The following is a 15,734-nucleotide window of genomic DNA, read 5'->3' as shown; positions in this document are numbered from 1 at the left end:
TGGAACACCCTGAGCAATTACCTCTCTGGGCCTGAGAGCCTGACACCTAGGACTGCTGCTGCTAGTCTGAGCAGAACCTTCCTCCCCCAGTGAAGGGTCTGGAGGTCCCGCTGGCCCCACAGAAGGGGAGGGTGGCGGGGCGGGAGTGATGGACACAAGGAGGGAAGGAGAATCTTCGAGGATGAGAGGGAAACTTATCATTTGTTTTTTCTGTTCTGTTTCTCTGGTTTCTGAAACTGCGTAGCAGCCTGTCCGGTGGGAAAGGTATGCAACCTGGTGCTCCAGCTAATCTGGGATCCTGTCTCTGATGGGGGCCAGGACCAGCTGTTTCAGGGGAAAGCACAAGCCCCTCCAGAACACACCTGACTTTGCCATACGGGACCCTGCAGGGTGGGGAATTCCTTCCCTGCTCCCAGCTGATGCCCCTCATCTCATGGAAAGGCCTTGTGGTTTCATTATGTGGACAGAACTGCAGATCCTGTTATTTGTGCCCCTTCCAAATGGATTTAGGGCTCGTCTACACTTGGAAATTAATTGGGATTAAGGTAGGGTGTGATTTTAAAACGCAGTTGCTATTCCCCTGATAACTTTACATGGGGACAAGACCTTAGTACATTTACAGGGAAAGTTGCTTGATTGCATTTCCCATCAATGCAAGGAAATCACCAGGAAAGGCAACATTAACATCCAGTGCCTGCTCAGTTCACATCTTACCCCCCACACACCACATCCCTCAAATGCTCACGGCCCAGGAGCAAGTGTGGGAAGTTGGGTGCTGACACTTACGCTTTTTCATGCATACCAGAGGGACTCAATCCCCACAATAACTGCAAACCTCAACACAGCTCCCCCTTAATAAATGTCTGATCTTTTTCTAAAACCATCCCAGGACATGTGACTCAATGATTTATTATGGCAATGAGCTCCACAAGTTCTCTTTATGTCACATAAATACCATGCATTTCCTTTAAGCTGCTTTTCACATTTGCTTTTCAGAATATTTGATTTTTATGCTGCCCCGCACTGGACCCAGCTGGGACTCAGAACCAGATGTATTAAAAGACTGCAAGGAAGACTGTTCTCAGGTCAATCCTGCAAGCAGAAGACATCAGTGAAGAGGCTGCTCTAGTGAAACTGCCAGCCCAATTTCCCTGGCTCAGATTGTCTGGATGACCTTCCAGAAAAGGACCTGAACTTCTGGGATCCATTCCAAACCCTGCTACTACAAGCTACCACCCTGCCTTTCATTCTGATTGTGGGATGACTGTGAAATGTAAGATGGAGGCCTGCTCCTGGCATTGCACTCCGAGTCCCCTCCATGCTGGATTTTTTGCCATATGCCAGAGGATCCCAGAGTTATCCACACCTGGTGGAGGAAGAGTGATTCCGCAGCAGCTCAATGACCTTCCCGGTGTTGCTGACAGCTCCGTCGGTCAGCAGGAAGAGTAGGCGCGGGTGGCCCCTGTGGATGGGCTGCCGGATGATCCACTTTAAAGGGGATAAGATGTTGGTGCCGCCCATATCCGCCCGGATCTTCTTGATGCTCTCACACGCAATAGCCAGACTCTCCTGCAAAGGGAGCAGAAGTGCCCACTAGCTAGAGTCATTGTGGTAAATATTGTGATTGATGCTGAGCGCTGACATAACACTTTTTGTCTGGGGATCCCGAAGCACATTACGACATTGCTACGCCCCCATTTTAGCGGATGGGGGAAACAGGGGCCTGGTGAGGAGAAGTGACTTGCTGTGGGTCAGACAGCAAGTCAGTGGGAGAGCTGGGAATGCAACCCACATCTTTTCAACTTTTGGTCCCCTGCTCTAACCACCAAGCCACGCTGCCTCTGTAAAAGGCATGCACCCAATGCGTCTGCAGCTATTTTCTGTAGGTGAAATTCGCGGAGGGCAGCGCAAGGCATATGCAACACAGAAATCCCACTTAAGCTTGATGCTTTATGGCTTAAATGGGGCTAGTGCCCGGGCAGGGTGCCGCTGCTGTCCCTCTGCAAGGGAGTAATTTCACCCTGTGTGCAAGGGCAGCTGCGATTGTGTAGACCTGTGTGTTTGTCCTTAGACAGTGAGCTCCCTAGAGCAGGATCTCTGCTTCTTCCGTGCTTGGAAGGTGCTTCCATAAATAAACAATAGCACATAGCAGGTGCTTCTGTAAATAAACAATAACAGCGATGAAGACAATTGCAGGGTGCATACGTGACAGCAGTACATGTGAGCACATGGGCCCAGCAGCAAAGGTCCTGCACTGTATGTATGAATGGGAGAAAAGTGGAAGTCAGTGCATGGGATCTTTTGTGATAGCAGGGTGCATGTCTAGGGCTGCACAAGGTATACGCAGAACTGTGTGTGCATTTTTGTGTGGCTGGCTATCCAGTGCCTGTTAATCCACACCCTAAGGAACTCTTCGTGCTGCTCAGCCCAAAGCTATGGATTTGTTTTAGGTGAGGCTGATCTGTGCCATCGACCCAGACATCAGGAGGTAATAGCCTCATGCCTGTAACATTCTAGGCGTGAATGACTGGCACATACAGTAGCCTTTTTATGGAAAGGCTAGATCCCATTTGTCAATGTCTGATGCTATGTGGGGTGCAAACCCCGACCCTGCAGTATGCTGGGCTACAAGAGGACATGTGGGTCTTTTCTAGTGACATGGCGATGGCTCAGAGGCATAAAGGCCTGGCCCCTGCTGGAGAAGGGGGCTGGGTTGATGAAATCTGCAGGGTTAGCTCTTTTCTGTTTCAGGAGGTTTCTGATCATTCTGGCTCTTGCTCATTAGCTCATTCGGGAAGAGCTCAGCATAGCCAGTGCAGAGAGAGTCCAGGAAAGGTAGGTTCCTAAAAGCCATGTGGTGGAAAGTCAGAACCTCCGAACCTAGGTCGCTATCTTGGCCACAACGAAAGGGGTTCTGGTGTCTCAGAGGTTCTGTCCTCTCAGAAAAAGTCCCTGGAATTCATGTACCCAGTGTGGAAGATCTGGGATATTAGCACCCCTCTGTTAATACCTGTCAATGGGAGCATACCAGCCCAAGTGAAGGAACCTGGACTCCAGAACAAGAGGATTGTGGCTAATGGTGTGTGCAGCTGCTTCACACAGAGAGGCAGAGCCGTGAGTGAGCTACACAACCAGCTCCCTGGACCAGATGACCCCAGGGCAGGGCACGGTTGGCATCAGCTGCAGCACGTTCCCTGCTACCATCCTGAAAAGGTAGCACGTGCCAGCCCCCGCAGCAGCGTCCGAGCTGCAAGGCCCTTGCCCTCTTCTGTGAAGGCCAAGGAGTTCAGAAATGTCTTCACCCACCTCACAGTAAGTGTGACTGGAAGGAAAGAGGGTCTTAAAGGTCGACCCAAATCCAATGATGTTGAAGAGGCATGCCGGTGCCAGGCTCTTGAGTATGACCAGCAGGGCATCCTGTGAGGGTGAAGGAAATAAAAGTGAACACATCAGGAAGCCTGATATCTGATTGGCAGCCTTGGCTTTACCAGCAACATTACCCTCCTGGCTTTCCTTCTCCACGTTAACTTCACCACTACCCTGCATTTGGCGGCATGCAGTTCAATAACAACAGAATAACACTGCTTGTTTCACAGAATCATAGAAATGCAGGGCAGGAAGGGACCCCAAAAGGTCATCAAGTCCAGCCTACGGCACTGAGGCAGGGCCAAGTAAATCTAGACTCTCCCTGACAGCTATTTGTCCAGCCTGTTCAAAAAAACCTCCAGTGATGGGAATTCCACACCCGCCCTTGGAAGCCTGTTCCAGAGCTTAGCTACCCTTAGAGTTAGAAAGTTTTTCCTAATCGCTAACCTAAATCACCCTTGCTACAGATTAAGTGCATAACTTCTTGTCCTACCTTCAGTGGACATGGAGAACAATTGATCATCGTCCTCTTTGTAACAGCCCTTCACATATTGGAAGACTGCTAACAGAGGCCACCTCAGTCTTCTTTTCTCAAGCTTGGTTTTTTTTAACCTTTCCTCATCGGTCAGGTTCTTTAACTCGCTTATCATTTTTGTTGTTCTCCTCTGGATTCTCCTAATTTGTCCACATTTTTCCTAAAGTGTGGCACCCAGAATTGGACACAGAACTCCAGCTGAGGCCTCACCAGTGCTGAGTAGAGGGGGACAATTAGCTCATGAACTTAAATACAACATTCCTGCTAATACACCCCAGAATGATATCAGCCTCGTTCACAACTGCATCACATTGTTGATTCAGCTTCAATTTATGATCCACTATCACCCCCAGATCCTTTTCAGCCATACTACCACCCAGCTAGTTACTCCCCATTATGTAGTCACGTATTTGCGTTTTCCTTCCCAAGTGAAGTACTTTGCACTTATCTTTGTTAAATTTCATTTTGTTGATTTCAGGTCATTTTTCTAATTTGTCAAGGTTATTTTAAATTCTAATCTAATTCTGTTCTTCAAAGTGCTAGCCTCCCCTCCCAACTTGGTGTCATCCTCAAATTTTATATGCATACTCTCCATTCCATTTTCCAAGTAATTAAGGAAAACATTGACTAGTACCGGACCCAGGACTGACCCCTGCAGGACCTCACTACATACGCCCTCCCAGTTGGACAGCGAACCATTCATAATGACTCTTTGAGTATGGTCTTTCAGCCAGATGCACACCCACCTTATAGTAATTTCATCTAGACCACAATTTCCAAGTTTGCTTTTAAGTGATTCACACATTAAGAAAACACTGCATGCATCTGATGGCTATTCTCCTCCAAAAAAGCTCCTCAGGACAGAGATGGGTAGCATGCACCCCAAAATGTAAGATTTTGGGGGATGGGTTTTAATAAGAGGCTTTACAGAACTTTAATAGAATTGTTTTCGTGAACTTTAAAAAATCAATGTGAGCTGTAGCTCACGAAAGCTTATGCTCAAATAAATTGGTTAGTCTCTAAGGTGCCACAAGTCCTCCTTTTCTTTTTGCGAATACAGACTATCACGGCAGCTACTCTGAAACCAATTTTTGGACAGAAATCTTCTTTTGTGAATGTAGCCATGTGTATTGTGAGAGAAACTGTCTGCTGTGTTTTTTTCTTGAGCAAAGTGCACAAAACAAGCAAAACAGCATAAATGCCGAAAAAAATCAGTTTTTTTAAAAAAATTTTAAACTGCTTTCTCTCCGAATGAATGATTTTTCACCTGAAAAATTCTCTGTAACTTTCCCTTCTGAACTGGTTCTTTTTATTAGAGAAAAGAAATGTAATCGATCTCACATCATGCATGGTGGGAATGGAATGCTTCAGGATGAAGGGTGCTGCTTGTTTTGACAACAAACAGGAGACAGTGGATATGGAGTTCACTTGTGAAAAAGAGGATGGTTAAAGGCCAAGTGCAGGTCAGTGATTTGTGTTGTTCCAGAGTGGTTTAGTGTTGTGTGTTTACATGAGGATGAGATCATACAGTTGTCAGTTTGCCTTGGGCAGCAGAAACCCAAGAGCCAGCCCTGAGAGAATAGCTGCTAAGGTCAAAGGAAGTGGGAGAGCCTCCTCACTTTCTCATTGACAGAGGCATGGATTAGATGACCCAAAAAGCCAAGAAGTTAAAAATATACCATTTCCAATCGAAGGGGAATTTTAGATTATCAGACTGTAACTTCCCAATTGGAACTTCGCCATAGCACCAGAGTTAAACACTTCAGCTCTTAGGGCTTGTTCCAAAGCCCAGTGAAGTTCATGGAAAAATGCCATGAGGCTTTGGATCAGATCCTTAAAGTCTTATAGTAACTTTCTTGCCACAAGTTGATAGCACCTCTCTAGCTTCATGGCCACCCCAAATTCATTCCTACAAACAGTGCATCACATCTGCAAGGCATCCAGGTCTGGAGCTCCCAGTGACTTCAGTGTGGGGGGGTTATGCCTGAGCCCTGTACTGTTTTACACACACACACACACACACACACAACCCTGGCTCATGACTGGCTGAAAACAGTCATGTGACAAGTCCGTAAGTTTGTACTGGAGACTCTCGGAGAGGTAAACAATACAGAGATCTGGAGCAATGTTAACCGATCTCCATGTATACGTTTTGACTGGCTGCAGATGAGTTAGGGAAAACTGAATTAGTGAGAGAACATATTCAAATTGCTGCTTCCTGAAAGGTTCAGCAGAGGTGATTTTTTTCCCCCCAGGATCTTGAAGTTTGTATTTTAAGAAGTAGTTTTCAAAAACAGATTTCCAGATATTTCTAATGAAGCAATTCAAATGTATGTTACAAATACGGACTTCACGTTTCAGTGAGCAGGAAGATTTATCGCTCCTTAAGTTAACTATTGATCTCAGTTCTGCTGCGCTCGATATTTATCTCACAGATCCATAAACCTAGATGTTCACCTCAAGAGAAGTCAATATCTGCTTCTTATTCCATGTTTGCCAATATATATGCTTGACACAGTCACACTTACCACCCTGTATACAGTGTTTTTGAAATGGTGAGCTGCATTAGAGCAGGATTGCCAGAATGAAATCAGCCGCAGGAAATTAAAAGCATTGAACTTTCCCCCTTAACATTTTAGTCTGGAATTCCCTTCCCCCTCCCCCCACCCCCTCCCACCCCCCGATTACACACACACAGAAAACAAGCACCAAATTACTCCCTATCTATTCATTTTTGATTCATTTTAATCTACAGATAGCACTGTTGTCACATAGCACAGTTTTCATACCACGCAGCTCCATTTCCTCCTTCTAACACATCCAAGTTCATCCCATGCAATTTATAGTCCAAGCTGATGACTATGCAAATGTTATTCAATCAAGTTCAATCCATCCAAAATACATTAAAAGCAGCAACTGCATTCAGACATTTACGAACGACAGAAGCCAGGAGAAAACAGGAGAGTGGGTTTTTTTTTCTTCTGAAGATACATTGCCTTGAAAGGTGGCCTCTCCTTTTCCTTAGAAGTAGAAGGGAAAGGGTGGGCTGGCAAGCATCCTTCTTCCATTCAGGATGGCCACACGACTGGAAATCTTCAAGTGTATTTCTTACCATGCTAGTTAAACTGCCAGGCAGAACCCAAAGCCTTCCTGAGCAGTCCCATTTCAGTACCAGAGACAGTTCCCTCAGAGTGGCTATTGTAGGCTAGGATTTTCAAAGGAGTTAGGTACATAAAGCCAGGGTGCCTAATTCCCTTCAGTCCCTTTAAAAATCCCAGCCATAAAGAATAATGAGTTAAATTCAGCTCTGATGTAACTGGTAGGACAGGTTTCAGAGTAACAGCCGTGTTAGTCTGTATTCGCAAAAAGAAAAGGAGTACTTGTGGCACCTTAGAGACTAACCAATTTATTTGAGCATAAGCTTTCGTGAGCTACAGCTCACTTCATTGGATGCATACTGTGGAAAATACAGAAGATGTTTTTATACACACAAACCATGAAAAAAGGGGTGATTATCACTACAGAAGGTTTTCTCTCCCCCCACCCCACTCTCCTGCTGGTAATAGCTTATGTAAAGTGGGACAGGTGGGACTGGTAGGACAGCTTTCAGAGTAGCAGCCATGTTAGTCTGTATTTGCAAAAAGAAAAGGAGGACTTGTGGCACCTTAGAGACTAACCAATTTATTTGAGCATCCGATGAAATGAGCTGTAGCTCACAAAAGCTTATGCTCAAATAAATTGGTTAGTGTCTAAGGTGCCAGAAGTCCTCCTTTGGTAGGATAGGGTTACACATACAGGGTGCACTGTATGTCAGAAAATAGGTGAAAGTGACAAAATAGTGTAAGTTCCACAGACCTGGCACTCACTGGGTTTGTAACAGGAGTGTAATTTACACAGCTTCCTGCATCAGCCTGAAATTATTTTTGATGTCTCCCATGCAAATAATAACCAGGCTTGATCTGCTTAGCTTGTAAGAATTAATGAACCCATAGCTCAAGGTTATACGTTAAATAACATTACACAGCACCAATCCCTGATAGAGCACATCTCATCCATAGATCTTGCCATGCTACACACAGATGGGCACAGATTATTTTAGTTACTAAATAACAATAATCTTTCACATTTATCTAGGGCAGTGGTTTTCAAGGGTAAGGACTAGGACTAAGTCTCAGGCGATAATGGGTGTGTCCTTAGGTGAGTCACTGAATCTCTCTGTGTTTCAGTTCCCCAACTGTAAAATGGGGATAATAGCCCTTCTTTTCTCCCACCCTTTGTCTGTCCTGTCTATTTAGATTGTAAGCTCTTTGTGTACCAGCAGCTGGCACAATGGGGCCCTGAATTCAACTGGAGATTCTAGGTGCTACTCTCAAAAATATAAAATAAATTATAACAACTAACTTTGCCTAAAACACCCCTGTGAATAAGATATTATCCCCCTTTGCAAATGGGTAAACTGAGGCCTGGGGAGATAAGTGACTTGCCCTAGTCCACGCAGTGAATCAGTAGCGAAGCTGGGAATAGAATCTAGATTTTCTGACCCTAGATACTGCTCCTCTGAGTGGGAAGGAATGCACACAAAGCAGAACAGAAGCTCCTAATGACTATCAGGTTGTAAAATGGGGGGGGGGGAGCAGTGTTTCCTTGCACATCAGTGAAGTAATCTTTCATCTCCAGTGGCTCTGACATCTCAGTGTAGCCCTTTGGCGATACCATCGCAGGGAACAGTAAGCTCTGCAGTCAGCTCTGTTCCCTAAGTGGCCCGCGGGTCTCACACTTGCAAGGGTGAGAGAAGGGCTTTTGCCTGGCAGGACGGGACTGCATGCTTTTCAAAGAATGACAAAGGGAATTTTGAATGCGGTGATACTTAAATCTATTTCTTTAAAATTCACGTGTGCACACACAAACATGCAGGTATGCACCCAGGCAAGCACACAAACACACGTGTGCATACATAAGATTTAGGGTACTAGGCTTTAGTGGCCCCCAGGCAGGCTCTGGCTCTCTGCAGGTGGCCTGTACAAACTAGCCCTTCCAGAACTCTGCCAACAGCCAGCACATAGCAGGCAGCGCTCTCATTCTCTGCGAGTGGGGGCCTTCCAAATCCTGTTCCCATGGAAACAAGAGTCAGCTTGGCAATGATAAGACTTTGAACAGGGCTCCTGCTGGGCGACCTCCGGTGCAAGTCCCAGAGGCAGACTATGCCCAGAAGGGGATGCACCAGTGCCCAGGACTGGGCTTCTGCAGCGGTAGGGGTTCTCCATCCACCTAGCTCAGCCCCAGACATGGGTGGCACTGTGGGAAGAGAGGGTGTGGCCGCACACCTGGTGCTGAGCTAATTCAGTGGCTCTCCCAGGTATTCTCTGCCTGCAGGGCATTCACCGGCAACTTAGAGCTGCCCTTTCCTAGCAGAAATTCCAGGGGAAGGGTGGCTTTGCAAACCCCACCTGCCCTCTCCAGGGCTAGGGATTGCAACAGCCCCTACTGGCTCAGGAAAATGTAAAATGCAGGGGTGAACTGACCCCAGAGAGTCCAGAAGGAAATCTTTCCAGGGCTGCTCCTCCCCAAACTGCAGCTGCTCACTGAGACCTGCCAGGGCCAGCTGGCAAACACAGACCTGGCCTCTGAAGTGCAATAAGCATAGACAAGAATCATTAAATAGTGACTAGAGAGATTTCCCCGTCGATGGCTGTAGGAGTTTCAAGGAGGGAAATTTGGCTAAGTCCAGGCCTGTACAGTTATACCAGACAGTGGTGCACAGCCAGACTCTGTCCTGATTTACGCCCTTTTCAGGGTATGTCTGCATTGCAGCCAGGGTGGGTGAATGGCAGTTTGCGTGGACATATCTGTACCATGCTAGCTTGCTAAAGATAGAAACCTCAGGCTTCAGCGTGGGCTGTACCAACCATCCGACCCCCCCAACCTTCACCCCCAGGTCTGTACTTGCTTGTACAGCTGGTGCTGAAGCCTGCCGTGTGGCATTCTCACTTCTATTGTTATCAACTAACTAGAGTGCATCTAGCACGGGTTTGTCTAGCCAAACTGCCATTCCCACAGGGTAGATGTCCCTGAAGTCACTGGGGGAAGCTGACACTGAATCCAACCCAAGGGAAGAATATTTGCCAGCCATACCCAAGCCCCCTGGCTTACTGCCCATCTTCTATTATTTCACTCCTGATGGGGTCATCTCTAAGCCCCCCATTCGGCAAAGCACTTAATGGGACCTCCAAGAACTAAATAGTCACCTTGGCTCTCATAGGGCCCAATCCTGTGAGCTGTATTCATATAAATAGCCCCACTGAACTCACTGAGTCTCCTCATGTGAGTAAGGTTTGCAGGACTGAGCCTATAGGGACTGATCCAAAATGCACTGAAAACAATGGAAAGGCTCCCACTGACTTCTGGGGCCTTGGCCAAAGCCAGTTACCATAATGTCGTCAAAACAATATGGCGTGTTTATATAGGGTTATAGCTCATATGTAGGGCCCTACCAAATTCACGGCCATGAAAAACACCTCACAGCCCATGAAATCTGGTCTCCCCCCGTGAAATCTGGTCTTTTGTGTGCTTTTATCCTATACTATATAGATTTCAAGGGAGAGACCAGCATTTCTCAAATTGGGGGTCCTGGCTCAAAAGGGAGTTGCGGGGGGGGGGTCACAAGGTTATTTTAGGGGGGGTGCAGTATTGCCACCCTTACTTCTCCACTGCCTTCAGAGCGGAGAGCGCCCCGCCAGCAATACTGCAGAAATCAGGGTGGCAACACCAGACCGGGCCATCCTGAGTTCTGTGCTGCAGCTGGCAACGGCTCGGCCTTCAGAGCTGGGCTCCCGGCCAGCAGCCGCTGCTCTCCAGCGGCCCAGCTCTGAAGGCAGGGAGCCACCAGCAGCAGCGCAGAAGTAAGGGTAGCCGTACCGTAACCTCCCCCTACAATAACCTTGCGACCCCCCCCCAACTCCTTTTTGGGTCAGGACTCCTACAATTACAACACCGTGACATTTCAGATTTAAATAGCTGAAATCATGACATTTATGATTTTTAAAATCCGGTGACAGTGAAATTGACCAAAATGGACTGTGAATTTGGTAGGGCCCTACTCCTATGTACCTACGGATTACAGTGCATGTGGCACATCCCCTGGCATATGCACTTGTACCTATCTACCTCGACAGCTCAGTGTCACCCACTGCTCATATAGTCATTGCGCAATGCAGCAGCTCTTTAACACTGCACAGCAAAACCACAGGACAGCTGAGCACAGGCCACAAAGAACTCCTTTACCAGTCAAAGCTGCAAAGGGAATTTGAACAGCTACATTATTGACTATTATTTATAATGGCACCTTCTATCCAAAGAGCTCAACGTCCTTCACACATTCCACAGAGGTAGGTAAATGTTATTATTTTGCTTTTACAGCGAGGAAAACAGAGGCACTGACTGGTGAAATGACACAGAGCAGGTCAGTGGCAGAACGCCACCTACAGAGTGACTGGCACCAACCACTTCCTGCGGCGTTTTGAGTTTCTTTGGGGGTCTTCCATCAAAGTACTGACCTGTCCCAACGCTCTGTTTAATTTGACCAGACAAAGGCTGTGAAATTTGACCAGACAAAGGTAGAATGGCTGAAGAACACATTACATGCAAACCAGTGAGATGCTGAAAACCAAACTGCTTTGGATTTGTTCCATCCACAGAAAGAACACCCCATGACCCCCAGAGAGCCGAGAAAGATGGGCAGAGATGCTTCATCAGCACTCAAAGAAACACTTTTGCTAGCTAATATTTAACCAGAATTTAATGTTCAGCCAATTCTCCGCAACTGCAGATCCCTAGGAGTCATGTTTTACCCCCTGTGGTACCTTGACACGGTTGATGTTTGTGCCGCTCATGCTTCCACTGCGGTCTATCAGAAATATAAACTCTCCCTGGGTTTCCCTGAGGTCTGGCTGGCTGGTTCTCAGGTCAGGGCAGAAGTTCAGCATGATCACGGGGTGGTGAGGGATGTCCTTGTTCAGGCGTTTCCTGATGATTTCCGTCTGCAACAAGCAAGAAATGAACTTGAGAGGAAGAGCCCAGTGTGGTGGTTTATCTGTAAAACCCCTCCATGTATTGTTCCTTTCCCCCCACCCCACCTTTTAACTCTAGGCATGAATCAGAGCAGTGTAAAAAACATAGTGGCAAAAACACCTGAGCCCTGTCTATGCTACAGCTTCCCCATTCCTACCCCCTGTGGAGCGACTCCAGTGCTCAATTACATGTCTGATTTCAGGGAAGATACATTCTGGAGGGCAAATGCTGCATGAGACCCCTAATCCGAGAATACCTACATATTGACTGCCTGCATGAATGCACAGTGGGAACACAACCAATCTACATCTTGGAATAACCACCTTATGGCGGAGGATCTCCAAATGCTTTATTAAGTAAGCCTCTCTCTATGAAGTCAGTACATATTATTAGCATGTGCATTTTACATATGGGGAAATTGAGGCCCTGTGCCATTAAGTGACTTGCTCAAGGTCATACAGAAATTAAATGGCAGAGCTAGGAACAGAACACATGACAGCCTCAGGCATTGTTCCACATCTAAATGGGGCACAATGTCCGGCTCTGTTATTTTCTGCTCTTTCTGTTTTTTTCTACCTGTTCTTTTTATCATATTTTATCACATACATTAAAATACCTGGCCTACCACTCCAGGTATAATTGCAGTAGAAAACTGCATGATACATAGTTTCTTCACTACACATCAGACCTCAGACCTATTGGCTTTTTGCATTTTTTCATTTTACTCTACGTATCAATCTTCATTTTAAAAAATCAATAACATTGAACTTTAAAAAAAAAAAAGAGGGCCCATGATGCTTTTAGACTCCTCTTTGTTATGTGTATTAGGGTTATTTATTTATATTACCATAACGCCCAGGAGCCCCATTCATGGACCTATACCCCACTGTGTTAGGTGCTGTACAACAACAGAACAAAAAGCCGACAGAGCCTAAGCTGACGTGAATCAACGGAGCTCCATTGACGTATGGAGCAACGCCGATTTATACCAGCTGCGCATCTGGCCCCTTGTCCCAGCTCGGCAGTACTGAAACACACACTTAAGTCAACAATTTGTCTGAAAAAAAGAAAAAAAAAGCCCAAGGCTGCCGATTCTCTCTGATTCTGCCTGAATGATTGCTCTTATTTTATACAGCCAGTGAGGCTTCCATTCCCAGAGCCCTCTATAATGTCATTACAAACCCTTCTTTTTCAGTATTGGTCTGCACATACCGCTGATCTCTCCCCAGCTCAGCCCCACTTCGGGTTGATCTGCACACAGGGGCTTTATTTGTCAGCAACACAGACAGAATTTCTCTCCCCCTGCCCCCTGTGGAAATGTATATCACATTTATAGGTATACGTACAGAACCCTGTAGTTACATTAGCCTGGCTACAAATGACAAGGACTATTGACTCGCATGCTTCAGCATCTAAATTGCTCACCAGCTGCAGGGGTTGGGAAGTCATTTTGCTCCCCCCTCCCCATATAATGTCACATTGTTTCACCCCTTCCTCAGAAGCATGCAGCATTGGCCTCTGTCAGAAAGCAGACTAAAGAGCCCTTGGTGTCTTCCAGCATTGTAATTACTATTCAGCTGTATACAGATTGTAATAACACCTTTGGATTCACAAGGGAAGCCTGGTGTCAGCCAAGAGATGGAGACAGCTTGCTGCCTGGATGAGTCCCCTGTGGATGGGATGACCTGCCCTAGGAAAATTGAATAGAAGGGCGGGCTGCATGAAGACAAGCCCTGAGCAGAAGGGTGAGTCCTGATGAAGATGTTTTTGAGTTCATTGTATGCATAGAATCATAGGCTTACATGGGACCGCAAGGGTAATCTTGCCTAACCCCTGCCAAGATGCAGGATTTGTTGTGGCTGAACCATCCTTGACAGATTCCCTTCTCTTTGGACTTTAATACCCTGAAAGGGGTGGGACTGAGGGGGCCAGAGAGCTAAAGCACCACTGCACTGGACCCACAACCAACCATCCCAGACTCCAGGACAGGGTGAGTAGTGCCCCGTTGGGCCACTGTAAAAGCAGACCCTGTCCCACTTCTCTTCCCAGCACCCCGTGCCACAGGCAAGCATCACTCCTATTCTGCAGATGGGGAAATCAGGCATGGGGTAGGGTAAGTGACTTGCCCATGGTCACATAAAAGCCTAGGGTTGAACGGGGGACTGAACCAGGGTCCCCTGAGTCTAAATCCAGTGCCTGGTGCACTAGGCTGTTCTGCAGGTGAGGATACTGGGAGGCACTCAGAACCTCACAAAGTTGAAGGAGCCTCAGCTGAGCAGGGCCCAATCCTGGCAGCCCAATAAGCATGGGACTCCCAATGACTTCAGAGAGAGCTTTGCAAGGGAAGCCTTGGTAAACAGGACACTGAGAGTAGATCTACATTTCAATGCAAGGCCAGGGTTAATGACACTTGAGAGAGCAGACGCTGGGTTTGAGACCCCAGGGCTTGAGCACATATACTGATTGCCAACCCCAGGTAAAGAATATTTTAATCTGGGTCCAAACTCGGGGTTCTGGGGTCTACACTGCAGTAGGCAGACCCGAGTCCAACCAATTGTATCCCAGACTTCCTAGCACCCACCCAAAATGTGACCACTCTCACTCTTTGTGGGTGGCACAGTGTGGGAAAGCTTGACTGCCCACAGGGCATGTTACAGGAAGTTTGAACAGTCCGCCAACACAGCCTGCCGAGCCATCATTTTGGTCTGTGCACTTCCAGCAGCCAGAGCCAGCAACATGGAGAAGGTGCCATTTCAAGCACTTCTCTTGCTTGGGCTTTCACTCCCATTTCAGGATGCAGGCAGAGCTTCCACGAGACACTGGTGGGCATTTCGGCAGCTTTTTCTGACCCACGGAAGGCACCGGACAGATCTAATGATGGAGCAGGAGCGGAAGGATGCGGACATGGCAGACTTGAACTGGCTGATGTTGGTCACTTGGTACAGCCATTCATGCCCACTATGTGGACCGACACTTCTGGAGCAGGGCCGTAAGCACAGGCTGATGGGATCGCATCATCCTGCAGACTGCAGTGACCAGCCATGGGTCCAGAACTGTTGCATGAAGAAAGCTATATTTCTGCAGCTCTGTGAACAGATCCAACCCTCCAGCATAAAGGGTGGCCTGGCTGGTCCAGAAGTGGGTTGCTATCACCATCTGGAAGCTGGCTATCCCGTGCTGCTACAGGTCCATTGCCAACCAGTTTGAGACTGAAAAGTCGATGGTGGGTAAAATGGTGGCAGAGATTTCTGAGGCAGTTAGGGGTGTGGTTGACCCCAAGATGGCAGGCATAAAAAATACTCCTGAAGTAATTACCGGCTTGTTTCCAGACTGCGCCGGGGCCATTGATGGGATCCGAGTGCCCATACTTTGCCCTTCTCAAGGAGCACAAGTACAGAAACTGCAAAGGGTGCTTCTCCACTGTTATGCAAACCCTCGTGGACAACAGAGGGCGATTTATGAACGTAAGGGTTGCCGGCACTGGAAAAGTTCATGATGCCAGGGTTTTGGGGTTTCTTTGGCAATTGGGAGTCTACATTCATGGACACACTGAGTCACGATTCCCGCCACGTGACATTGTCATAAATGGCGTCACTGTCCCCACTGCAATGCTGGCGGACCCCGTGTGCCCCTTTTTGTGTTGGCTTTTGAAACCAGCCCCTGATCTCGGAGGCAAAAGAAGGTTTAAGTCCACTCCCGGCAGATGGAGAATGGTGGTTGAATGAGTTTGGCAGGCTGAAATCCCGTTGGAGATGTCTACAGAACC

The 15,734-nt window shown here is 47.3% G+C and overlaps 1 protein-coding gene across 4 annotated transcripts in view; it reads right to left on the bottom strand.

The window, feature by feature from the left end:
• VWA5B1 (von Willebrand factor A domain containing 5B1) overlaps window positions 1–15,734 on the bottom strand; it is a 78,773-nt gene that overhangs the window by 36,630 nt on the left and 26,409 nt on the right. For all 4 annotated transcript variants that reach the window (XM_077837372.1, XM_077837373.1, XM_077837374.1 and 1 more), the window contains 3 exons: window positions 11,761–11,937; window positions 3,307–3,417; window positions 1,367–1,569 (listed from right to left, as the gene is read on the bottom strand). In XM_077837372.1, the coding sequence (XP_077693498.1) occupies window positions 1,367–1,569; window positions 3,307–3,417; window positions 11,761–11,937 (491 nt within the window). The remainder of the gene's footprint in view (window positions 1–1,366; window positions 1,570–3,306; window positions 3,418–11,760; window positions 11,938–15,734) is intronic.

The sequence above is a fragment of the Eretmochelys imbricata genome, chromosome 18 (genome assembly GCF_965152235.1).
Source record: "Eretmochelys imbricata isolate rEreImb1 chromosome 18, rEreImb1.hap1, whole genome shotgun sequence".
NCBI lineage: Eukaryota > Metazoa > Chordata > Testudines > Cheloniidae > Eretmochelys > Eretmochelys imbricata.
The sequence above is the reverse complement of the archived record's forward strand: the minus strand, read 5'-3'. Positions and strand labels throughout refer to the sequence as shown.